The 27,120-nt window shown below is 41.1% G+C and overlaps 1 protein-coding gene and 1 long non-coding RNA gene across 6 annotated transcripts in view; one reads left to right on the top strand and one right to left on the bottom strand.

Annotated features, from left to right (window-relative positions):
* The window catches only part of TCIRG1 (T cell immune regulator 1, ATPase H+ transporting V0 subunit a3), a 28,930-nt gene extending 8,016 nt beyond the window's left edge, over nt 1–20,914 (bottom strand). For 2 of the 5 annotated variants that reach the window (XR_015746597.1, XM_087950458.1), the window contains exons 1-14: nt 20,823–20,914; nt 15,239–15,368; nt 14,620–14,698; nt 12,615–12,844; nt 12,290–12,387; nt 11,878–12,004; nt 10,856–10,938; nt 10,005–10,098; nt 8,102–8,314; nt 5,765–5,915; nt 5,235–5,374; nt 4,755–4,912; nt 4,574–4,664; nt 132–250 (exon numbers count right to left, since the gene is read on the bottom strand). Coding sequence is in view for 4 of the 5 variants with exons in the window: in XM_087950458.1 (XP_087806584.1) it covers nt 132–250; nt 4,574–4,664; nt 4,755–4,912; nt 5,235–5,374; nt 5,765–5,915; nt 8,102–8,314; nt 10,005–10,098; nt 10,856–10,938; nt 11,878–12,004; nt 12,290–12,387; nt 12,615–12,844; nt 14,620–14,698; nt 15,239–15,368; nt 20,823–20,896 (1,787 nt within the window). In the remaining variant the exon portion in view is untranslated. Of the gene's footprint in view, nt 1–131; nt 251–4,573; nt 4,665–4,754; nt 4,913–5,234; nt 5,375–5,764; nt 5,916–8,101; nt 8,315–10,004; nt 10,099–10,855; nt 10,939–11,877; nt 12,005–12,289; nt 12,388–12,614; nt 12,845–14,619; nt 14,699–15,238; nt 15,369–15,730; nt 16,021–20,822 lie in introns of all 5 variants that reach the window. The other 3 variants (XM_026665639.2, XM_026665640.2, XM_087950459.1) reach the window with 3 other exon arrangements.
* The window catches only part of LOC148133213 (uncharacterized), a 35,563-nt gene continuing 28,712 nt past the window's right edge, over nt 20,270–27,120 (top strand). The window contains exons 1-2 of the long non-coding RNA XR_015746598.1: nt 20,270–20,625; nt 21,247–21,451. This is a non-coding gene — a long non-coding RNA (uncharacterized LOC148133213). The remainder of the gene's footprint in view (nt 20,626–21,246; nt 21,452–27,120) is intronic.

Raw genomic sequence — 27,120 nt, 5'->3', positions numbered from 1 at the left:
CTACTAGCAGTTTTACCCTCCATAAATATATCCAACTCCCTTTTAAAACCCTCTCTGCTGACGGCAATCAAAGTAAAATTTCCAAGACCCTCTTGGTTGACCAAGCAGAGGTACATCAACTGGATACTTACAAGTGGTTGAAGATGCCAACAAACACTCCAAAGGTCATGTGAAAAATGCCCAAGATTACAGACATCTTCATTTTGAAGGAGTTTAGAAAGGTGAGGTGATTAATAGCCAGGCTCCAGATCTGGTTCATAACAGAAGAGGAGAAGAATCCCACGCATGGCAGTTCAGGTTTGGGAAGGGGAAACAAATAAAAGGACAGCAGAGGAGAGAAAAATCAAATTAATTTTTATTCTGGCGCGGTCTTATTTACAACTGGACTTTGGATATAAAAGTAACATCTCTACATAAAAGACCAACGTGGAGTGAAAAAAGATTTTTCCATCAAAACAGTTTGAAAATCTGTTCTTTCATATAATTGGTTACAATATATGGATGCCAAGGTGGCAGCTTTCTTAATTATATCTTTGTACATTTAAACAAAGGATGGGAATGGAAATAAATACCGTATTTATCGGCGTATAACACGCACAGGCGTATAACACGCATCTTCATTTTAAGAGGAAATTTCAGGAAAAAAAATTAAATTTCTAAATAAAAACTTTGAAGCAAAATAAGGGTAGCTCAGAACTTTTTTTTTATTAATATTATTACCACTTATAAGGTAAATCAGTGGTCCCCAACATTTTTGTACCAGGGACCGGTTTCAAGCAGAAAATTTTTGCAAGGACCGGGGGAAGAGAAGAGAAGGAGGCGCTCTCTCGCTGCTCCACCATCCAAGGAAAAAACTGCTTCAAAGAAGCGGGGGCTTTTCCTGTCGCCGCAGCTATTCCGAGCGCCCGTTTCACCCCCACTCCCACGCGCGCGCTTCAATCCACAGTGTCCCATTCTGCCTGCCTGCCTGCCTGCCTTAGTTTCTGGTTGTTTGGGAGCAGCTTCGGCTGAGAATAATAACTATTCGCCTCTTTTACTCAGCCGAAGCTGTTCCGATTCAACCATTAACGAAGGCAGGCAGGCAGGCAGAAGGAGCACTGCGGGCGGGCGGGCGGGCGGACGGGTGGGGAGAACGGGCGCTTCAGGAAGCTGCGGCGACAGGAAAAGCCCCCGCTCTTTGAAGCAGTTTCTTCCTGTGCTGGTGGAGGAGCGAGAGAGCGACTGAGAGAGCTGACCCAGAGAGAAGGACAGGCTTGGTTGCTTCCTCCCTCCCCTTCTTTCATTTGTGTCCTTGATCCCCGATCCCAGCAGCATTCACCGAAGGCTTCTTAACATTATATCGGCGTATAACACGCATACATCATTTGCCCCCTATTTTCAGGGGGAAAAAAGTGCGTGTTATACGCCGATAAATACGGTATATTGCAAATGCGTACGATAACCCCAAATTGAATCTGAGATTACATATTTACCTAAAATTAACTGTAATTCTCAGGGTTACAGTGAGATAATAAACTAATATTAATTTTGTTTTGTCTTAAGTCAGTTTTCTCCTAGCAGGAGATTTTCAGTTGATTTGGAACTTTATCTCCCAGAATTCCCTATAAGATTGCTGGAACTAATTGCTTGACGTTATAGCCCAATACATATGGACACCAGCAAAGGGGTGTTTGATATTAGGAAATTACATGTTGTCATGATTAGATATTCAGCAAATGTTACAATAAACGCAACAGAAATTCAAATCTGTTGAGAAATTAACTTTCAAACTGTATTTAAAATGTTTTATTACACCCCATCATATCATTCTGTTCAAACCGTTTGGTTTTTTAAAAAATTATTTACTTACTTACTTACTGCTTTTACATTGCCTTTTCCCCTATGAAAGCTTAAGAGACTGTATATACTGGTCTTTCCCTCATTTTATCTCTGCCATACAGACTGGGCCAAAGAAACCAAGAGAACTCAATGACTAAGTGGGGAATTGGGACTTCTGGTTTGAGCTTCTTCGGCGACAGACCGAAACCTCGTCTCTGCGAGGCTTCGATCCGTGCTCGCTGCTAGAGCGCCCCAAGCCGGCTGGTTTTGGGGCCAAGCCACCCCGTAGAGGTGGTGAAGAAGGGAGAGACTGCCTGCAGGGTTGAGGAGAGCCGCATCTCTCCTCCCCAGCTGGCCATTACTCCCTTTCCCGAAGGCGGTTGTAGCAGTGGTCAGAAATGGCCACCACAAAGAAGAACTCGACCGGAAAAGAATGTGCAGGAGGAAGATAAGAAGATAAAATTTTGGTTGACTGGGTCAAACAGCAAAAGCAACAAATAAGGTACCCTGGAATTGAAACTATTAAAAAAAAAAACAATAACATTGTTCCCTAAGAAGATTTTTAAGCTGTGAAGGAGAGAGAAAAGGGAAAAGATTTGGGTTTTTTTTCCCCTCCTTTTCCTATACTGACAGCTAAGAGACTTAAGCAAGAAATTGGAAAAAAATCCACTTTGACATTAATAGGCATTTAATGCTGAAAATAAAAAGTCAAAGGGATAATAAAGATTTCTGGATAATCAAAAGCTTTTGAAAACAGGAAAGGAGAGAAAAAGAATAAAAGGGCAGGATCTGGAAGGGAGGAGACTGCCTGGAATTAAAAAGAACTTTCAGCAAAATCTCAACAAGATTTCCAAAAGATACATTTTAACTGAAATATCGCAACAAAAACCCCAGGAAGAGAAAGTGGAAAAAGAAATAAGAAGAAATAACTTGGGACTATTTGGATTACTTGATTTCTGGATTTTGGGTTATTGTATTTGAATGACTAAAATCAATTGGGTGGTTGTTTAAAACTGTTTAAAATGGCTCCACTTTTAGGAGAACTGAAAATGGAACTTAAAAAGTACAAAGAAGATGCACAAGAAGGGAGAGGTTATTTTGGCTTCGTATTTCAGTTTTTAGAAATGGAGATTTGGAATTATGAGAAACAAGAAGTGCCTGCAGAACAAGAAGATTGTGACAAAGAAGAAGCCATTTGTAATGAACAAGTAATCTTAGGTTGGGGGGAAAAGGAAAAGGGGGAAAGAGAATGGAAAGTTTAAGATTGGGAAAAACAACTCAAAAAAAAAGAGAGTGAAAAATAAGTATAAAATCAGAAAGAAACAGAAGAGGGAAATGCAGAAGAGAGAATCAGAAGTAGAGAGACAAGGGGGTAAAAAGGGGAAGGAGAAGAAGAGAGGGAAGAAAGAAAGGAAAAGAAGTTATAAAGGACAGAAACAAAATATAGAGAAACAGGGCCTATTTAGAGATAATGGGTGAAAATGTAATGGAAAAAGGGACTCTGCAAAGGTACATAAGAGTATTGTTATATTAGAAACAGAAATAATTTTAGAAAATATGAAACAATGTATGATTAAAATGTTTGATAAAATAGCTATTGTAATTCAGTGGAATGCTTGTCAATAAACAAATGTAACAAAATGAATATTTAATGATTTATAAAACATATGTGAAGAGAAATAAGGGAAAAATTAATTATGGAGATTATACGTGTCTTTAAGGAAGTATGATATTTAATTGAAAAGAAGTGTTAAAGATGTTAAGATTTTAATGATTATTAATGATAGAACTGAATTGGAATGGAATGAGGGTTTATAATTACATATATTTATAATCTTTTTTTAAAAAGAATATAGTGTGTATTATAAGAATGTACCAAGCAAAATTTGATTGGAAGTTATGTATTATATTGAAGGTCATAACCTTAAGGTATATATTGAAGTTTAAATAAGAGTTGAATGGATGTAATTAAAAGATATAAAGGTGTCATACTCCAATTAGTAACTACAGGAGAAAATTTGTTTAATGAGAAAAGATAATATGAAATTGAAACAGAAGTATAAATATAATGATTTGAATTGAGATGAGATAATCAAAATAAAATTGAGAAAATTAAAAGAGGGGAAAAACTATATAGAAAATGTAGAATAGTATAAGATATGGAATAGAACACAAAAAGGAGCATGAAATTGAGTTTTGTGTCTGTACAAAGAATTTCAACCCGGGACCATGCTATTTTCAAAAAAGATGTTTTACTTGTATTTTGTATGTGTGAAAACCCAAATAAAACTTTATAAAAAAATGACTAAGTGGGGAATTACCTTTTGTTAGCTGCATCATGGCATTGTTCGTGTTAGTTAATCAATTATATAACCACCTATTGTTGATGCAGCTACACTGCAGCAAAGTGCTCAACAATAGTGGAGTTGCCTGAGGCCAGCTCTCCCCACAAAGGGAGTCTTTTCTTTCAAGAAAATCTTCAGCCATTCTTGAAAGAAATTGGGAGGGAGCACACTACATATACCACCTTCAGCTCCTGAAGGAAAGGCAGGATATAACTAAGGAAGACAGGCACATTGTATTGAGAATTCCCATTGAAACCCTCACAGTCGGCGATTTTAGGTCGACTGAAAGGCAACGGAAGCCTATGAACTTCAAATTTGTTCAACGTGATTAAATATGCCTGGTTCATCCAGCACACATCAAGCAGCAGTAACCCACATGGCTATTTGTTTCAAGTTGCCACTTAGCTTACCGGATCTATTCCAAACGGGTAGGGACCATTAAAGACGCCAGTGACATTGGGGTCCAGGTTTAGAGAAAGGCTTTCTATGATATACTGCGAGCTGTAAGGCAAAGAAGAGTTTCAGGTGATGACTATGGCCTCTCCCAATGAGAAGGAGAGTTCTTGGCTTTAGGGACGGATTCTTTGGTACCTCCAGTCCGAGTTGTTGGCCATAGAAGCGACACTCCAAGCAGAGGGGAAGATAGTCATTGCCTTGCTGAAGCATTCGTTGTAGATGAAACCAGTGTAAATAGAGAAGGCACCCATTAAGAGGATGAGGTAGCGGCCCGCAAAGAACATCTGCCAGATCTAATAAGGGAAAGTAACATTAAGTATAGATGATACTCAGCAGCCCATGTACAGTTATTATGCTAGTTTCTGAAAGTGTTCAGCTTCCCAACTAGTCAGAGACACAAATTGGGGGCAGGTTATCTGCCAACCAAAACTAATTCACATTTGTTTTTTGAGGTTTTAAAAAAGAGGTAGCACCATCTTGTGGTCTTTAAGGGGAAAAAAGGGACAAACTGGTTCTACAAATATTTCCAGATATCTGGAAGAAATAGACCATCTTTCTTCTCCATCTACTTAAAGTGCACATTCCACGGAAAGATCCTCTTCAACCAAGGCTCACCTCATTTTCCGCCTTCTTCATTCCAGGCCGGTTCTCAAAAATCACCATCCAAAGTGCAAAGAGGAACATCAGTAGTCCATGGCCAACATCCCCAAACATGACAGCAAAGAGGAAAGGGAAAGTGATGATGGTGTAAGGAGCTGTGAAGGAGAGCTGACATTAGCTGAGAAGCCCAAGGAAAACCCTACAGCTACTTGCCCTGTTGCTTTAGTCAGTCTAAAGACTCTAAACTGTCACCTTCCCTGTGCCTTGGTTGTTTTTTTGGAACCACAAAAGAACCGAGGGTAATCAACATATCTCATCATCTCATATTCCATCCTGTTAGGCTTATACAATCTCTAGAACCAACATTTGTTCCTGCTGGATTTATTCTCTCTCTTATTCTCCACATGGCTTACCCATGTTTGGAAGTGAAGAGATGTGATATCTGTTACTGCAACTGTCCCCCGTCATTAGTAAGAAAATGAATATCAAACAATGGACCAAACCTCCAAGGGTGAAGAGATGAGGGATGTAGCACATTTCCTCACCTGGGTTCATCTCTTGATAGCTGGCCACCCCATAGGCATCAATAATGTTCTGGAAGCCAGCAGTGAATTTATTGGTGCGAATGAGTGTTGGCGGGCTCTCAGTGCAGATAATTCGGTGAACAAAGGACTCCACTCCAGAACCACTGCGCTGCTGTAGGAACAAAAGAGGACCAACCAGGGCAGTTTAGGCAACAGATGTACTTGGGGTTGGCCAGTTTTCCCCCTCCCTCTCTTTCTGAACTGGTTTGCAGTGGCTCCGCATCAATGTCAACTCATAAATCATTCCTATGCCTATTTCCGAGTTGACATTAAGAAGGAGTGGGGAAAGACCCGAGGGAGCAGTGTGGCAGATGAAGGCCAGAAGTACATTCCATGCTTATCTTGTGGAGATTGTAGCCTAGGCTACTGGATCTTCTACCCATGAAAATCCTTCACTGTTTGTTGCAAAGTATGATTTGTGACACACCCAGAGGGCTGGGGGGGAAACAGGGTTATAGGTGATAGTAAATTGCGTTTCTCAGAGTTGGCTTCGTATGGGTTAGAGCCAGACATGTTGCTCCTAATAAATCTTTGGGGTTCTTTTGAAGCTTGGCTCGAGGCTCATGATTTAATTAGGGCAACTGTCAGAACCCTGACAGCCTAGAGTGCAGAGTAACGAGTTCTCCAAGTATCCACCCAAAGACAAATTGCAACCCATCCTAAAAGCATCTGGGGCACTCAAGTGCAATTGACAAGTGCAATTCTTTGCAGAGGCCACTACTCAGCTATTGCTTTCCAAAAAAATTAAGTTTCCAGGGTTGCAAACTCTAATTTATCTTCCATGATTACGTTTTGCTACCTCTCACAATCCAGAACTCTGTGGACTAATTGGAAAGCTTGAAGTCCCATCTCAAAATAAACTAAATGTATATCAAAAAGCCACAGCTTTGAAACCTGAATATTACAGGGAAGCTATCTACAACTTCCAAGGAGGATCCAGGAGCTATGCAAGTCCCTGAATTCACATTTTCCAGCCAATGGAATTTTTCAGCCTTTTCTTTAGCTTCTGAGGTTTTAGTACACATTATTTACATATTTCCAAGCATTTCTTTATACCCATGAGGATCAGAAACCTTTTTTTTAAATTTTCTGCTCTATAGGGAAATTGGAAAGCAAATTAATTGCATATTAGTAACAATGTCAGTTCATTAGGTACTGGTTGCTATGCAGCCAAAACATATAAGAAGTACTTGTATGCTTTAAGAGCACAAGGCTTAAGGAATTTTGAAAAAGAAAAAAACACAATCTTCAAAGATGATACCTCCCTACTAAAACTCAGCTTGAGTGAGGATGGTCAGAATGGCAAGTCCCAGAGGAGGGCAGGTTCCAGCTATCTGAGAATAGAGGCGCCAATCCTGCAACATTTTGTGGGGTGGGATAGGGAGGCTCTTACTGATTAACGTGTAAGCCAAAGCAATTTCCTTTCAGCTACTTGTGCAAAGAGGAATGAGTTAATCTTATTGAGAAAAAGCAATACACTTCTTCTCATGGTCCACAGCAGTGGTGGTCCACGAAAAAAATTTGGTGGTCCACAGAGAAATGCCACCCCAGAGCACCCCCCAAAGCAATTAATCCAGGCTGCGCAGAAACACAAGGCTGTGCCACTCACAGGGCCCACGGGAACCCTCCCCGCCCACTCACTCCTTACCTGGCAAACTTGCCTGCTAAGTTGCTATTTTTCCTTTTTTTTCCTGACCATCAGCTGTTCTGCTGTGCCTGGAGATTTAGATTAGCTAGAAAGCAGGAAACGGTTGGATTTCTTGCTTTCTAGCTAATCTTTAGATCTTTGGTTCTGCTTTTAAGCAGAGCCGAACCTTCCTTAGGTTCTATTTGTCAGTGCAGACTCAGATAGCCGATGCCAGATAGATCGATCTCTGAATGAATCTGTAATGCTGTGAACAATTCAATCTGCCTGCCTGCTATGCCTGATTTTGGGTAAAAGTTGCTCTTTTTTAAATAAAAAAATCAATATTTACATAAATATTTATATTTACATACAAGCCATGCCCAGCTAGTCATATGACCAAGCCACACCCACAAATTAGGCCACGCCCACAGAATGGTTGTTAATAACTTTGAATCCCACCCCTGCCTCTATGTGTGTGTGTGTGTGTGTGTGCGCGTGTATGAGAGACAGAGATCTCCACCAACATCAGCAAGCCACCGTCAAGTCAAAAGTCCCCAGGATTTAAAATTATGAGTTTGGTGGTCTCTGAGGTCCAAAAGGTTGGCGACCCCACAGCATCTCAGGCAGTAAGATGACAAGAGACTTCCATACAGACATCCAGTGGCACTTACCGATCCTTCGCGCAGGGCCAGCTGCACAGCAGGAAGGTCACGGACAGGGCACCAGACCTCCCCGATGAGGCATTTATCAGTGATGCTGAAGCTGCACTGGTTGAGGATGAAGTAGATAGCCTTCATCTTCTGGATCTGGACTTGCCATGCAGGTAGAACTGTAAGTACTTTTTGAAGCACCTGGTCCAAGTATTCCTCTGTCTGGCCCAATACCTGTTTGCAAGAGTTTGGGGGCAACACAAAACAGAGTGAGTTCATAGCTTTCATTAGCAGAGTGATTTAAAGTTTATATTATTTAATTAGCAATAGAAGAAGATGCTCAGAGCAGTGACTGTCGGAGCAACCTAAATCTACAAAATACAGAAGCCTCATCCCATCACAGGCCTATTCGTTCAATAATTCATTTATTCATTCATTCATTCAAAACATTTGTATGCCTACCTATCTTAAAACTCTGGGTGCACCACAATCGAAGAATAAAACATCATATACTAATGGTAAAAAGTACTGGGGCCACAACCAAACGTAAGGCTGGTCATTGTTATTTTTGTTTTTTTTTTTTTTTTTTTTTTTTTTTTTTTTTTGTTTTTGTGTTTGTTTGGGGGGGGGGGTTGGTTTTTTTTTTTTTTTTTTTTTTTTTTTTTTTGTTGGCCCCCCACTATATTATTGTTGTAAAAAGGGGGGGTTTTATCCCACAACATTCTCCTCCCATTCTGATCTCATCATATCTACACTTTTTAAACTAACACCTTCCCCGAATGTTCTGATTATGTTTATAAATTAGTGAAAGAAATAGAAACAATTTATTATAAGAAGTGAGGGGTACAAATAGGAAAAAGGAATCGGGTACAGAAAGGGGAAGGACACAGACCCTTCCAAATCAGACTTGGGTAAAACAGAAAATAGAGAAGAAGAAAATACCTCTGGATTTCAAGAACTAAGAGAGGAATGCCTTTTATTTGCTTTGAAGGGAAAAAAAATGAGCATTTTACAGGAATGGTGGACAAATATGATATCTAAAAAGCACTGCTGGCTTTCAAAAAATAACATCTGATTTGGTGAACTCACGGACAAATGCCGCTACTTTGCACGATTCTCATCTAGAACAAAGGAATCTTCCAAAGCCAAAGCTTTTGCTTTGAAGACTGAACTTACTGTAGTCAATCAATCAGCAACTGATAAGAGACAGTGTAAAGAAACAAACTTGAATATTTGATCCAGGACCGATTAAAGTTAATATTTGGGATGATTAGGGATTGAAGTCGTGGTATATTTCTGGAATTATTTTGGAACTTCAGCTTTGTCTTTCTCCTATTACTGTTCACATTTTTTTATTACTTTTATATTCTTACATAATACGTTCATTACTATTATTTTTCTGTTAATTACTTTATTATTAATATAGCTTACAGATGACAGGCTAACAATTTGTAAGTAGATTTAGTCATTTACCAGTTTAAAATTCTTTTGACCTGTTTTGCACGGGGAAACCAACATTGTTGTATCATACCAATCAGCATTCAACTAGGGAGGATGTTATGTGTATACATGTTGGTTTAGGGTTTTTTTAAGACTTTTTTTTGTTAATGTCTTTCGTGTGTGTGTGTGTGTGTTTAATATTTTGGCACTTTGAATTTTAACCTTTTTTTCAATAAACTAAAAAAATTTGGAAAAAAAAATCCAAAAGAGTCTTGCAAATCCTTGTTGGATTCTAACTATGTATAACTTGTGCTCGGCGGTCAAAAAAATGGAAATATGTTGCTGATAAATCTTAAGGGAAAAATTGAAGTGACAATATTTATGTAGAATTTGCCACTATTAGACTTCTTGCTTTTCTATTTCCGTGGATCCACCACAGCCTCCTGCACACTTCCGCTGCCCCAATCCTGCAGAGAATCCTTACTATGTTGAGGTCTTCCACTTGAATTCGCAGCCCACGCAAGGTATCCGTGCGCTCAGCCTCATTCTCAGGATACGGGTACAGGTGGCAGTGAAAGCTGAGGAGGAACACAACGCATTGTGAGTGTGGTCAGTCACAGACTTCTTATGGGGAAGCCAGATGTGCATATGGGGAGGCTGAGCTGGGGAAGCAGATAGTCCCCATTTAGTGACTCCTTCATTTAGCAACTGTTCTCAATTATGACAGTGGCAATATCTGAATGAATGATACACAGATACATGTAAAATATATATTAAATATGAATACACACACACACATATATTCAATATATATTGAATAAATATTGAATGATTTTATATACAGTGGAACCTCAGGTTCCAAAAAATTTCCAAAAAATCCACCCAATTTTTGAATCGGGTCACAATTCAAAAATCGGGTGGCAAACAAACCCAGCTGCGGCAGATTCCCTTTCCGGGACGATTTCCCTTTCCACGCATGTGCAGTCTGTGCAAATTTTTGTCCGTGCATGCATAGTCGGTTCTGCTTCCGGTCATGACCAAATCGGGTTGCGACCGTACTCCTGGAATGGATAAACGGTCGCAACCCGAGGTTCCACTCTGTGTGTGTGTGTGTGTGTGTGTGTGTGTGTGTGTGTGTGTGTTTGTTTGTATGAATATACACACACACACTTCACATGTATCTGTATATTTCTGAATGATACACCTATTGGGTTGGATTGCACTAAAGTAGAAGCACTGGTAAACAATGGGTAGGAGGAGACAACGGTCAGAGGTAAGAACAACCATCACCCACCATAGGCAACAGAGGGAGTAGACAATGTCCAGAGCACTCACCAGTTGGCAATCTTACGGATTTTCTGCCCAATCTGTTCACCCCAGTAGGAGATGAGGAAGACGACCCAGGTGACGCTTTCCCCCTACACAGGAAAAGACAGGTTGCTCAGGAGCCTTTGCAACAGGGAGGATAGGAGAATGGGGTCTTCTTCTAAGGCAGGCCACAAAAGATATCGACAATCTGAATTGTGTACGATGTTTCTCAAGTTATGACCACGAGTGAGCCCAAAATTTATGTTGCTAAGTGAAACATTTGTTAAGTGAGTTTCTACCCATTTTATGACCTTTCTTGCCAAAGTTGTTAAGTGAATCACTGCAGTTGTTAAGTTAATAACACCGTTGTTAAGTGAATCTGGCTTCCCCGTTGACTTTGTGTGTCAGAAGTTCGCAAAAGTTGATCACATGACCCCAGGACATTGCAACCATCATAAATGTGAACCAGTTGCCAAGCATCTGAATTTTGATCATGTGACCATGAGGAGGCTACAATGGTTGTAAGTGTGAAAAGCTGTCCTGTCCCTTTTCCCAGCACCACTGTAACTTTGAACAGTCACTAATGAGCTGTTGTAAGATGAGGACTGCCTGTATTTCTGCCTGCCCATCAATTGATTATTGTGTACTATCAACTTTAGATCCCTTCTTAAAGACTCCATTAGATCTATGTGATCGGATCCCTGACCTAGCCTTTCTCCTCTTCCAACGGTTGCTGCTGTAATCTAATCATACCATCTTGAATCTCACAGGCAACCGTGGGCCACGAATTGAAAGGACAGGCTTTGATGACTTCACAAATGTACACCGCCTCACTATGGCCACCCCTGTACGAATCTAGACTCTCCAGGTTGCCTGTAGCTATTTACTCTACAACCCAGCCAGAGGTATTCTTATCTTCAATTGCAGAGGGGAGTTGCAGTTCCAGCAGGTTTGGAAGACACAAAGTGAAGAAAAACTGCCTCAGCCTTAAGGTGTTACCATTCCCAGCCAACCAGCCCAGGTTTTCCTCTTACTGTATTCCATCTTACCGTGGATGGGTTTTCAATAGGCTCTGTCATCTCTGTGAAATGAGGAACAAGGTAGCCCCGACAGGCACGCCACAACAGCCGTTCAAAGGAATTCACCCTCCATGGATGTATCACACCTGCCACAAAGCTTCAGGGGCAAGGTGAAAAGGGAGAAAACCTAAATTAAATTTTGAAGGCTGATTGTTCAGTATCCCAAGGCAACACTGCACATGCCATGTATTCAGTTGTGTACATTTAAGTGTACATTCGGAGTACAGGAGCACTTCATCTCACCCATGAAAGGAATCTGTCCAAACACTCTCCACCCAGTAAATGTTATCCCTTGAAATACAGTCAGTGAGAAAAGCGTCGGCAAGCACTTCCACCAATGTTCCTTATCTGAGCAAGCACACCTCACCCAACCTCCACTCACTTGATTCTGAGGTCAGGGTGGTGTGGCACGGTGGGGCCAAGCAGAGGATCTCTTTCAGAGGAAGCACGAGAACGGACAGGCGAATCAAAGGGCACCTGCTGGTAGATGTGACAAACCAGGATTAAGGCCACGGAAGCTTCTCCTCCCAGCCTCCTTTGGTTATTTGGTTGCAAAAGGTGTTTCACCCTCAGCTTTTTGCTCAACCCTTGGACCCAGGGCCTCAAACAACCCTCCCCAACAGCTCCCTCTTTTCCCTCCAAGTCCCCAAATTTGCCTGACTGTCAGAAAAGTCAGTTAGGACTAGGAAGAGGAAGGGATTACTTACCAACTGACCAGTGAAACGCTGGCCCTCCTGCAGCACCTGAATATGCTCCCGCAGTTCCTGAAGCTGACCCAGCAGGGCCTCGCAGTTGTGGCTCACCTCCCTCAGCTCCTGGGACAGGGTCTCAGACTGCTCCTGGATACGCAGGGCCTCACGGGCCAAGGGAGCTGGCAGAGCCTCCTCTGGAGGCTTCAAAGACCGCCCAGCTTTCTGTACTTCCTGGGCCAAAAAAGCTGGAGAGAAAAGGGGGATTAAAAAAAGAAGCCCAAGACCCAGATTTGGTGTCTTAATTCAGATATTTTTTTTCCAAGCCCAGCTCCAAAAAGGGCTTCGGCAGGCTCAGTGCAGCTCACCTAGCACTGGAACTCAGCAGCAAGATTTGTGCTTTACATGCAGAAGGACCCAAGGCGAATCCCTGCCAACAGTTGAAAAAAACTCCACCCAAAATCTGGAGAGCTGAGGGAAAGTTGGGCTGGCAATTTTAGGCTGAACCGGTGATTTTCAAATTTGGCAATTTTTAGTTGCAACGACTTCAACTCCCAGAATTCATGCTTGCTGGGGAATTCAGAGGGAAGTCTACACATCTTATACTTGCCAAATTTGAAAAACACTAGGCTGAACAAACCATGTAGACTCAATATATTGCAAGTCCTGCTGACTGCAGAAATTATGCCCAAAAAGTTATGCCAAACAGTTTGGTGGACTATTCAGCCTGCTAGCTGATGAATTGCAATGGCCTACCAAAGTTAAAACAACAATCATTCTCCCATTTTCAGCAATAAGATTTACGAAACTTAGGAGTTTCCTGTATGGTTTCACTTCCTAAAACACTCTACAGTTTATATTTTATATGAAATTCTGAGCACTTTCCTACAGAAGAAAGATACAAGTTTTTCTAATCTGAGGACAAAGAATGTGATACAACCCAGTTCTTTCTTCTGTCTACCTCCAAATTGGATCACCAGAGCCTTAGTAAAGTACTAGTGACTATAGAATGGAGACTAGATACAGAAGGTTTTCCTAAAAGGAAATTGTTTTCTAATAGAATAGAATAGAATAGAATAGAATAGAATAGAATAGAATAGAATAGAATAGAATAGAATAGAATAGAATAGAATAGAATAGAATATAATTCTTTATTGGCCAAGTGTGGTTGGACACACAAGGAATTTGTCTTGGTGCAAATGCTCTCAGTGTACATAAAAGAAAAGATACATTTGTCAAGAATCATAAGGTGCAACACTTAATGATAGTCACAGGGTACAATAAGCAATCAAATCATACTAGGAAACAGTCAATATAAATCACAAGGTACAAGTGACAAAGTTACATTCATAGTCACAAGTGGGAGGGGATGGGCGATAAGGAGTGATGGGAAATTAATAGTAATAGTAATGCAGACTTTGTAAATAGTTGGACAGTGCTATATTTTTTAATTTTAAAAGTGGGTTATTTTCCTCAAATCAATCAGCAACATAATAAATGGATAAAGACCACCTATTCCAAATAAGAAACACAATAAATGGATAGGCTGACAATTTCAAATGCTTTTATGCCACCATGCATAGATATTTGTTATCAAGATTTGGTACCTTCAATATTTTTTCAACACATCTAAGTGAGCTGTTAAAGAAAACTGCGTGCTATTGAATTGTAAAAAGCAGCCTGCGTGAGAATTCTAACTACCATTTGCCAAGGACCAGTGGTTATAATTCAATATTGAAAAGTTTCTGCTGAGTGTCTCATGATGTACTAATCTAATGTGTTTCTAATTACAAAAAGAGAGTCTTATGATTTGCTTTATTTAAGTATGGGCAGCCTGATAACATACAGCCAAAATCTAGAAGCCTAATTCCTGTTTCAATTAACAAAACTGTTTTCACCAATGCAGCTGACATGTTACTGGCCTTACTTCACCCCTCTTTTCCAGGTTTCACTGTCAACCTTCTGAAAATTCCATCAGCAGAGGAAAAGCCCCACCAAGTTTCCCAAAGCAGGTGTCACTCACTGAAAGTTTTCTCCATTTCTTCACAACGCCGCAATTCTCCCACAAAGCGCCGCTGGAAGGCACTGACATGAGGATTCAGCTGAAAATAAAAGAGGCTTATTCAGAAGCTTATGAGGGTCTGGTTAAAGAGAGCCCCTCCAAAACCAGGCATCAAAACTCCTAATACATCAAATCAAGATCCGTTCAATAAGAATAAAACACCCCTTCTTTTAGCCTTCAATCTCTTCCATTCATGCAAGGCTCTTAACAAACATGCAATCCCAAAACTTTCCCATAAATAAGGAGAGATAGTTGATCATTTCTGCACAACCACTTCTGAAGTAAATGAAAGTATCATTTATTCTTTCTGTTGCCTGCATATGACTACATCCTTGTTTGACAACTAGGAACCCGCTATTTCTGTCGCTTTTACTTGATGGCCCCCATATAAGTTTTGTGTAAAAGAAAAGGGAGCCTCTCCTTTTGTAAGAACAGCAACTTCCTTGTAAGGAAACCAACTACACCCACGGATCAATTGCTGCCTGTCTTGCAATCACCAAGCAGTGAAAAGCCCCAACAGCCGTTATATCTTTAGTTTCGGCTTCCCACCCAAGCAGTCCCCAATTCTTCCAGCACATACATCACGGAACTCCACGAGGCCTCGCTCTCCTAATTCGCTAACACAAGCGTAGGATGAAGCCGACTGCAAGAAGAGCTGGGCCAAGCACATCTCCTCGCTGCGAAACATAGTTTCTTGTTTCCAGAAGTGACTGTAAGACAAAATGGTTTCATTAGCAGGCATTAATTCCCCCAAACCGCTGCCTATTCCTAATGGAGGCTGGGTGGGAGGGGGGTGTCTTTTTATAATAGCTGATGTCCAAAGAACACGGGTGACCAAGGAATAAGACTAGGAAATAGTGGCAAAAAGAGAGGAGTACAAAGACCAGGAAGGGGTGAGGAGCAGAGAACCCACCAACAGGAGAAATAGGCAAAATCAAAATGTTGACCCCCCATCAACTAAGACAGATGTTTGGTTATGAATACTGAAGTATCTACTGCCTAGCCATTAGGACTGCACCCAGTCAGGATTCAGTGGTTGCAGAGTGGCCTAAGGGGAGGGAGAATGGCTTACCTCTGGATACTCCAAATGCAGGAAAGCAGGAAACGAGTTTCTCTTTCAGGGCTCCAGCCAGACACAGCCCTAAATTAAATCTCTACCATCCTGGTGGCTTGCTGCAACTTGCTCCTGACTCACGTGAGGCTTTTTTTTCTTCTTCTTCCAGCTCCGGGATTGCAACACAGTTTCCAAGTCAGGCCACAACCACTCATTTCACAACATGCCTCTGACTCAGGCTTCCCTATTGCTCATAATGGGATTAAAATACCCCGAGACGGCAGTTCTGGGACCGGGGTTGGAGAAAACTGCAAAGAGATAATTTCGGCTGTTGGAGGGGAACACAGGGCACGTTGCCCGTTTTGGGGAGGGGGAGAAAAAAGACTAGGCACAATAATCAATTAAGAAGAAAAATATATTTCTCTCAATTTCATTTCCTCCTCAGGGATCGGTGTTTGCCCTCCGCAGTGAGAAAGATGGCTTGCACTGGTGACAGAGATAACCAAGAGGAGCCCACGAGTCTGGGAAAACCACATCATGGCAGCAGTTGCAGACACTACACCCAGAACCTTACAGGCTGGTTTGCCTGGAAGCAAGTGGGCTATAATTAAAACAATGAATTAATTAATAAAGTCAGTCGAGTATGATTGCAACATTGCCTTTCTGCACAACGTTGAATATTCGGTAGGCCATCTCCAGCCATTTTTCTCCAGCAAAAAATGGATGTAAGAAGACAAGATACCGCCATTCTTTCAAAGTATCATTTCCAAGCCTGCAGATCCACTACAAGCATAAACTTATTAGGAGAATCACCCTGACCTTAGAAGGATTCCTGGGCTACAACCGAAGCAAATAGGGATTCTATTAAGGGCTGCATCACTGTATTGGGGAAAGGGTTTTTGCTCTCTGAAGGCAGGAATGGGCACCTACTTTCATGAATTCATCAGTGCCAACCACCAAGCTGAAATTCCACCACCAAAAGCTGAAGTACTGCATCTATATAGAAAGGGAGCTGAACATCACTGTTCCATCCATTTGCATGGTAGACTACTGTGATCCCCAGGGATGGGGGGAAAACAAACCTGCACTTACCCCCCCCCCAAAAAAAGACTGCAGATGTGGCCATAAAAAGTAACTGCTTTCTTTAAGAAATTTGATGTTTCAGAGAGGCAGCTTCTCTACTCAATAATCTGTAGCTACTACTGAGCATGGCCTGTCGGGTGTGATGCTCCAAATCACATCCTTCTATAATCCTGCTCCAAAAGGGATCTATTAATTGTCTGGCAGAACAGTGGATCACTCCCAGCCTTATGGCAAGTTTTGTACTGAGACTCGAGAACAAGGCAAGGATTGCATATTCTGTGCAATTTTGGGGGTTTCATCTTGCACTAAAAATAATGCAAATAATTTGTATCAATAAGGCATTATTGTAAGGAGTTTTGCAATAGGTTTATTTCTTCAGTTTTTACCCCGTCTTTATTACTTTGATAAGTAACTCAAGGTGGCAAAGATACCTAATACTCTTTCCTCCTTCCATTTTCCCCACAACAACAACAACTCTGTGCAGTGAGCTGGGCTAAGAAAGAGTGACTTGCTCAAAGTCACCCAGCCAGTTTTTATGCATAAAGCAGGACTAGAACTCAGAGTCTCCTAATTTCTAGGCCAGCATCTTCACCACTACACCAAACTGGCTCTCATTAAACTCATTCAAAGTTAAATGACTAAGTTATCATGCTAACATTAGATTTAGCATACACATACACAAAATGGCACAGTTAAATAATACACATGGCAATTTTATTCTTTTTTTAAAAAAATATGTTGGCATGGTGCAAACTTTTGATTACATCTGTCATTCTATTTTGAACCTCAAAATACAACTAGATTGAACTGCGTCTGAGAAAGGTACCATATTTATTGAGAGGTTTCTTTGTATCAGAACTGTGCAAAACATTTGGAGGATATTTTATTAACAACATCGGTGGGAACAAAGCATCCTTCCTTGATGTGTGCAGTGAACCTCATCTCCTAGAGAGCATGAATGTGCAATGTTTTGCCAACAATCACAAATGCATGCTCAGATAACCTGTAAAAGTTTTTTTTACAGCAATCGTTTTCTGCAAGTCATGCCTCCCTCACTAATTTGAGGGTCTTTTTTCTCACTGGCATGTTGTGTAAAAAATCCCTTCCAATATTTTGTGCAACCATGCTTTAAAACAATGGGTTTTTAAAGGTCTTTAAAACAACGGGTTTTTAAGGAGTTCCTCTACCTACATGGAGAGGATGCCACTTAATGTCGTATTTTATGACTTTGCACCACACCCTGAACAAAAGACAAAAACGAAAAGGCTAATAAGAGTCAGATGGCATCTCAGCCTGTTTGGCTACTTTGGGGTTCTGTTGTTGGCCAAATCCAGCCAGTGGAGAGCAAATAACTGTCACTTTAATACAGGAAATCTTTCCAGTTATCATATAGATAAGAAAATACTATTCTCAATATCTAAATTTGATAAATGAGAGGCCTTTTGATAATCCCAGAACACCCTGAAAAAATGGAATGACAACCCATTTCTGTATTGCTGCCCAAAAATCTACATGGACATACATGCCCAGGACATCCACGGAATTTAGCAAAGACTGTGCCTATAAAGTTTAATAGAGTAAATGAACGGGAAGGGACCTTGGAAGTTTTCTAGTCCAACACCCTGCTTAATCAGGAAACTGTATACCATTTCAGACAAACAGCCATCCAATCTCTTCTTAAAAACCTCCAGTGATGGAGCACCCACAGCTTCTGAAGACAAACTGTTCCACTGATTAATTATTCTCATTGTCAGGATTTTTTTTTCCTGACTTCTAGATCGGTTCTCCTCTTGATTAGTTTCTTGTCCTGCCCTCAGGTGCTTTGGAAAATAAGTTGACTCCCTCTTCTTTGTGGCAGCTCTTCAAATATTGGAACACTGCTATCATGTCACCCCTTGTCCTTCTTTTTATTAAACTAGATATTCCCAATTCCTGCAACTGTTCTTCACGTTTTAGCCTCCAGTCCCCTAATCATCTTTGTTACTCTGCATTCTTTCTAGAGTCTCAATATCTTTTTTATATTGTGGTGATCAAAACTGGATGCAATAATCCAACTGTGGTCTCACCAAGAGATTATAAAGTGATATTAACACTTTATGTGATCCTAAATCTATCCCACTGCTAATGTAGCCTAGGACTGGTGGTTGAAGCACACTACTGGCTCATATTTAAGTGATTGTCCACTAGATTTCTAGATCCCTCTCACGGTTACTGCTATTGTGGCAGATACCATCTATTCTATACCTGTGCACTTGGTTTTTCTTGCCTAATGTAAAACCTTGCTTTTCTCACCATTGAATTTCATTTTGTTACACAGGCCCAGTGTCCAAGTCTGTTGAGATCCTCTGGATCTTGAGCCTATCTTCTGGACCGGGGGTCTCCAACCTTGTCAACTTTAAGACTTGTGGACTTCAACTCCCAAGTCTTAAAGCTGAGAATTGAAGTCTACAAGTCTTAAAGCTTTGCTTGCTGAGGAATTCTGGGAGTTGAAATCCACAAGTCTTAAAGTTGACAAGGCTGGATACCCCTGTTCTGAACAGTTGGCTATTCTGGACAGCAATATCCCATGCAAAGGAGACAATAAGAAGAGGGGTTCACAAACTCTGGGCTGTGGACCAGTACCAGTCTGTGGCCTGTTAGGAACTGTGCCGCACAGCTGGAGATGACCAGGTGAGCAAGTGAGCAAAACTGAAACCACCACCATCCCATCTGTGCAAAAATTGTCTTCCACAAAACTGGTCCCTGGTGCAAAAGGGTTGGGGACTGCTGAATTCGAAGATAATATTACAACCAAACATCTAACCACACCCTACAGAAGTATTTTGTTGATCCCTCCTCAAAATATGAGACCGTTAAAAAAAATCACAAAGTTGTTATTAAACAAATGTGGAAGTGAAAGTATGGCTAGGAGCCAAGAAAATAAGCAGCAGCAATCTTCTTTTTTTTTAAACCAAGGAAACTTTTGAGAAAGTCATCATCACCACATGTCAAAATGGAACGCTGGTATAGCTTTATGTTAGTATAAATTAACTTAATAAATAATATTGCTGCTCTTATGGATCACGATCAGTTACAACAGTGGATGAAATTTTGTGTTTGTCCTGAGCAGCTGCATCTGAACAAAGCTGATCTAGAAGCATGCTGGTATTAATTACTTTCCTGGATCATCCAGCAAACACCTCAAATAGAGGTAATTCTGTATTATCCTACAGATGTCCTGCATTTCCATTCCCACAAACTCCAACCCACAGGACTATATTGGGTAAGGATCTGGCAGCTGAAAATCCTATATCTCTGGAGCACATCACAGCTTGGAGAAGGGGGCAAAGGTCTCTTTAGCAGCAAGGAAGTGGAAGGGGGTTTCCAGCTCTCACGTGAGCTGTTCCAATTTTCCAAATATGGCACACGCACACACACAAACCCCGCCTCAGGCTCCAAAAACGAGTGACCATTCCGTAGTCCAAACCGGAAGCATTTTTCTACAGTCGAGAAAAGGCACAAGGGTGATGGAGAAAGCCCGGTTCTCAAAAAGTCCTAACTTCCACACCTCCCGGAGAGACTGGAAAATGGGAAAATGGGATTTCCTCTGATCTAGTTCCCCAAAAGGTACACCGGGGCCGAAAGATCGCTTCTGGCAGAAGCTGCTACCATTAAGTGGCTCTCCGTTCGCCCCACCACAGCCACTAATCCAACCAACCACATTCACTCCTCCCGGCAGGCAGGTGGCTGCCGCAACCCTGGAGTTGAGCACCGTAATTTCTTTGCATAGAGGGCCCTGAAAGCGATTTTCCTTCTCCAGCCCACAAGCGATGTGAACGTAAATAAGTGAGGTAAGGCTAATTTTTAGGCACACTGCAGCAAAGGGAAAGTGAAATGGAAGTTAGGTCTTGCAACAACTGAAGGAAATGAAAGGCTCTAAACCCAAACGGCAGATCTTCAGAAGAGAGAAGACAGTCCGGAGATCGGGCTCAGAAACGCAAAGGGTTGATGGAGGGAGTCGTTGGCGAGAAGCCAAACAAGCACTCACCTTCCGATGTCGCCGCCGGAACAGCAGCTGGGTATTTTGGTCTCTCGGGCCGCCAATTGCTTCCTCTTTCCCATGAAGGCCCTAACTGAAAGGAAGCCTGATCTGTCCCGCCCTGCGAAATCTCCCAGTGCGCAGCTCGAACTTCCTGCTAGTTATGGGTTATGGGAACAGAGAATGACCTCGGAGAGCAAAGCGAGTTCTGGTTCTCAAACGCCGCGGGAGAAAAAAAAACCCAAAGAAAATCGAAATACTTTGTTTTCTTCTGCAGCTTAGTCCTCTGCGCAGCTCGAGAGATGCACAATATTGTTGACGCTCCCGACTTTGTTGACATACTCTGTACTCTACCGCAGAGGCATAGTTGCATTATCAATATGTGCCAAGGCATTATATTAAGGATACTGAGGTTTAGTTATTTATTTCACAGGCCCTGACCATCAGAACCGGATCGACTTTTATGGAGATCAGCTTTTTTGGTGGTGGAGATGCCAGAGCAACAGTTTAACCGAGGAAAAACAATGTCGTTGTAAAATCTGCAGGAAAAGCTACATGCAATGCTTGCCAGCATCATGCTATTTATCCCACTGCATTTTATATGCTGTATGGCTGCCCAAAACAAGCATTGTGTAAGGGTCCCAGCCTTTCATTTCTGCACTAACACATAAAGTAGCTCCAATTTTATATATGTTTGTTTTTATGAATTATCTCCAAGGTTGTCTTGAGGAAGAATACAATAGCAATAAGTCTCTATATCTTTGCATTGGGATAAAGATGAGCTTTAGAAATAGTTGTGTCATTGATTTATTTACTCGCATACCATCTCCAAGCCATCATGTGAATACAGTTTTCCAGTAGTTTTCTAGCTTAAAAACAATGTAATGAAGTACAAATCCAAGCTAGTTAATACTACAATTGAAATAAATGCAATCATACACAGTATGTTTTAAATGCTTAAAATATTATTACAGGAAATATAGAGTGCTGAACATCTATATAGAAAAGATGAAGCTAGAAAAATTATGTATGTGATTGCAAAATGAGAGCCCAATTTTCTTAGCAGTCTGGGACTTCCGAACCAATTAGGCAAGATCCCCTGGCATTCCAAATTCTAAATCTAGATAGTTCTAAAGAAGTAAACCTTTATTAGAACAATGCCTCTTGCTGCAGAACTTTCCATTGTAATGGTGCGGATAAAGCATTACTAAGCAATTTTGTTTATTGTCTCCTTTACCATGGATGTGCTTATTTATATAACTAAAAGGCTTGTGAGTTTTAAAAATGTGTGTAAATGTATACAAAGACTCTCAACACAACAACTACATACTGCATAGTCCTTTCTAGAGTAGATGCAACGTGAAGGCAAAATAAAAAAAAATACCATGATCTGTGTTGTTCTGTAGGTTAAAGAGAATAATCAATCATGAAAAATCAGAAAGGAAATATTTTTCTAATAAATTATCTTGAGCGGCTATGTTCATTATAGGCTGATTTTCTATTGGGGACATATCATCTTGCCCTTTACAAAAATGCCCAATAATATTTTGATCAAAAATTAAGTCCACAGTTTACCTGGAGAGTACTGTTGAAATATGACTACAATTACCATTACCTGGACTTCATGAATGTACAGTCCACCATCAATCTATGGATTATGTTCTTAAGTATTTGGTATTGGTCATAGAATTGACAAGAAAGGAAGTTATTCTGGACTTTAATTGCAAGCATTGTCCTGGAGTACTATACTGAGTGGTACCCAGGACCTGCTACAAGATTTAAATTGTTAAACCACTTCCAAACAGCAGCCACCGTGCTTCAAATATATGCGAAATACCACTTGCGCATCATCACAAAATCTCCAGAACTGTAAAGCCTACAAACTTGAAAGTTGGCACATATGTTCCTCTTGGCTTCTAGGTGCTCACTAAGAAAGGATTTTTCGAAATGACCATCAGAGCATTAATATTTCGTATAGTATTATTAATATGCTCTGATCTAAGGAGTTCTACTCCCCATCTCCACCTGAAAAGAAATTTGTTCCAAATGCAAAACATAAGCAGAGGAGAGGAGTTTCAATTTCAGTTTTAGTTTCACAGCACCAAGCAACTCAACTTTAGTACAGAACAGTTGAGCTAAGCCACGCCCAGGCTTCTTGCTGTCTCCTTGCTCACACAGCAAATATTGTTTCAGTTTCCAAATAGCCTTCAACTCACACACACTGACAGGATGCTAGCCAGATAAATACTGATGGATGCTGGTAGGCAGAGGCAGATTCCCCCCCCCCTTATTTTCCTCCCCAAACACTAAGCCCGGCCACATAGTTTCGTAGCGAAGCACGGGTATTGAGCTAGTTTAAGATACAGATGAATGATCTCATTTTAAAAAGTAAAATCATCACTACTGATACCAAAAGACGGAACTTCTACAAAGTAAGGCAACTGATAATAAGAAAGTGAAATTCAATAGAGCAACATTTTTCTAGAACATTGTTCAAATATAAAATTGCAATTCAGCATCTACATATTGTATTGCAGGTTTAAGAAAGCTACCCAAGTCAAGAGAAATACCAGCATATTTAAAGAACAGAGTAAAAACAGCCCAACAATTCAAGGCAAGAGGATTTCCTGAAGAAAATGCTCACTCGCATGTGAAGAGCAAACAAGTAAACAAAGGTTACAAACTCTGGAAAATCACAAGTCTTTCAAGAACAACAATAAGAACCTATTTGCAAGAGTTCCTAATTAACTCCCCCTTCATGCCTCATGCTCCTATCAGCAATGACATCCAAGATCTTTTAGACAATATAATACCATTCAATTTTTTTCTGCATATATTTTTCAATGATTTTTTATTAGGGAATATGTGTGTAAATGCATATGGTAACTGAACTAAATGTTGAAAATACCCATTTGGTTGTAAATCTGACTCATCACCAATTACACAGAATATAAGTTACATTTTTTCCAGCCACTAAACATCTTTTTACTTCCTTTTTTTCCATGTCTCACGACCTATTTTAGGAGATTTAATTATACTGATTCATTTCCGTTAAAGCGTTTGTTATATACTGTAGATAATGATAGCAGCTAATGAAAAGATCTTTCTCTCTTTATCTCTGTCTCTGTCTTTCTCCCTCTTCCTCTCCCTCCCTCCCTCTCTAACACACACACACACACACACACACACACACACACACACACGGAGAACAGTAAATGTTCAGGTATGGAAATTTGAATAGATTCCCAACTAAGGAGGTAATATAATTTCTGCAGAAAACAGAAATAATTCAAAACTTTATAAAGGCTTGAAACAATGTTTTTATCTGACCGTGATCAATGCTTCAATGTGACTGAAAATATCTCATACAGGTACTCCTGGACTTACAACTGATTGCTTAGTGACCATTCAAAGTTATGATGGATCCTCCAAAAGGTACTTGCACCTCACTTCCAGAGTTCCAATGGCTGGGCACTCCCCACAAATGCACTTGAAATGCATGGCCTGACAATGTTTGGGATCATGTCTTGACCATAATGTCTCCTTCTTTTGACGTGGCATAATTATGTTGATAATATTTTATTTTACTATTTTATTTTTGCTCATCATGCAGTCTGCCAGATGTTCAGATTGAATTTTGCATTTTTGTCTACCTAGAAAACCTTTCTCAAGGACCTGGGACAGGCAGATGTGGATGTTTAATGGTGTTAACAGATAACATCGCAGGATGTAACTGCCTTTTGCAACTGACCAATGGGGAATTAGTCAAAGCCAATAGTGTTCAAGTGGTGCTCCAAATGTATTGGCATTGCACCCAGGGTGCCTAAAGCACCATTTGAACACCAGGGTCATTGAGGTGACTACGACTATTTCAGTTGCTATTTTAAACAAACGTCAATATTCACGTGATGAACTGGGAGAGGAGAATAATCTGGTGTTCCCCCAGGCCCAGTATAACCCCAAATGGTGTTCAGGTTTTGCACTCAATACCGATCGTGTTCCAAGTGATGCTCCAAGGTCCTTGGGTGCAATCCCTAAACAACTGAAGCACCATTAGAACACCATTGGCATAGTGGTGGGATTCAAATTTTTTTACTATCGATTCAGTGGGCGTGGTTTGATGGGCGTGATGTGGCTTGGTGGGCATGGCAAGGGAAGGATACTGCAAAATCTCCATTCCCTCCCCACTCCAGGGGGAAGGTTACCGCCGGTTCTTCGAACTACTCAAAATTTCTGCTACCAGTTCTCCAGAACTGGTCAGAACCTGCTGAATACCACCTCTGCATTGGCATGGGCAAATTTATTTTTATTTTTACAATGTAGTACCTTGCCATTCTCACCCCAGAACAGTTTAGAATTTCTGCCAGCTTCTCTAGTGAGTTGTAGGAAACTGTGAGAATTTAAAAATAGGAACATCTGACCTCCTGTGGGCTAGGCACAGATCTCAGGGATCACCAAACTCATAATTTTAAGGCGTGGACCGCTAATATGAATTTTGACTGACGGTGGCTTGCTGACGTTGGTGGGAAAGTCGGTCCCATATTCCAGAGCTGCAGTAGTCACTGGACTGGCCCTTTGGTCATCCCGGAGCAGCTGCTCCTCCACCCGGGTGCACCGGCCTGCCATGGACTGGAGGAGCTGCTCCAGGATGACCAAAGGGCCAGTCTTCTGACTACTGCAGCTCTGGAATATGGGACCGACTTTCCCACCAACATCAGCAAGCCACCTCAGGGTGGATTTCCCTCCCCCATCATTAGTCTTACCTTCCAGTTCCAGCTTGCGTGGCTCTGCTCAAGATAAGGTTTGCACTCGGTCGAAGGGTGGGGGCCAGCAGGTGAGCAGGCCATGTCGGTAGTGCAGCTTTGTGTTCCCATGGAGCCTGGATTGCTTTGGGGGGGGAACATTTCTCTGGGGACCACCCGATTTTTTTTGCAGATCACCAGTAGTCCCCGGCCCACCAGTTGGCGACCACTGGGCTAAAGCATCCCAGAGAGATCCAATTTTTACTCCATCTGCAGCCACAGCAGCTCATTTAGCAACTTGCAGCACAACTTACTAAACAGGGTTGTTGAAGGAGGATGGAGCACTACCAATGTGCCTTGAGTTTCTGAACAAAGATGGGATGTACACACAGCCTGTTTGTGTGGCTGGAAAGGGTCACGCAAAGCAATAAAAATATTGAGGCTTTTCTTCATGCATCTTAAATATGTTGCTTCTTTAAGAACCATATGATGATTCCTTACTACGGAGGGAGGGAGGGAGGAAAGGCAAGACTGGCAGGAAACTCACAGAATCAAGATGTCCATTAGATGACCACAGCAGGAGCCCAACCACAGCTGCAGCCACAAATCCCCCAAATTTCATGGGAATAACCCAACGTCGTGGGTCCTGGATTTGGGGCAAATTCTGTAAGTTAGCCAGTGTAAGGTACCTTGATTGAAAAACTGTTGCCCTATGATTCACCATTTCATTTAGTTAATGGTAATGACAAGAAACTTAGTCGTACATAGATCAGGGGTTGGCAACAATGGCAACTTTGTGACCTGTGGACTTCAACTCCCAGAATTTCTGAGCCAGCAGCATGACTTGAGTATCAATATTGTCATCATAGGTAATGTGCTTGTGAAGAGAAACATATTTTGGAATCCATTCCATGTTATGGCATCTCTAGTGGGAGAGGCAAGAACATCATTTTTTAAAATTTATTTATATGATTTCTGTATTCGCCCATCTCAGCAAATTACTCTTATGGCTCACAATTCAGGATTTTCTCAGGATCTCCTTGAATGAATATTGTGCTGCCCCAGCCAGTCTATGGGAATTGGATAGTTACTTAGGAATTATGAGCTGTCCCCTAAAGGGAATGCATCATGGTAAATGTAGTTAAAGGTATCTTGGGAAATGTAGTTCATGTCACGTGGCCACATCTGTAATCCTGATTGGTCACTAAATTGACCCTCGAGGGGTTGGGGGAGGCTTCCCTCCATTCTTGCCTGCACTCATGAACTGATAGTAGCTTTTCTACTGCTATGAGATGGGTTAGGAGATAACCATCTTTCACCTACAAGGCAGATATACAAAGGGATTGGTCATTAAAGAAGAACTTTGTCACAAACGTGAGTAATGAAGGTACCTGACGAACCAATAAATGTTCTTTGTTATGGACGTCTTGTTGAGTTATCTCTCTGCATCTGTACAGTTTATGAATCCACCTCCGTACAAGATACAGAAAAAATATAATTGACACTCATGTCACAATGTGTAAAAGCTTCAGATATGTATAAAAAATAAATTAACAACCTATAAT

Source organism: Notechis scutatus, chromosome 1 (genome assembly GCF_049901735.1).
Source record: "Notechis scutatus isolate UNSWTSFEM ecotype Mainland chromosome 1, rNotScu1.2, whole genome shotgun sequence".
In the NCBI taxonomy this organism is placed as follows: Eukaryota; Metazoa; Chordata; class Lepidosauria; order Squamata; family Elapidae; genus Notechis; species Notechis scutatus.
Note: the sequence above shows the minus strand (reverse complement) of the source record. Positions and strands in the feature narration are given on the sequence as shown.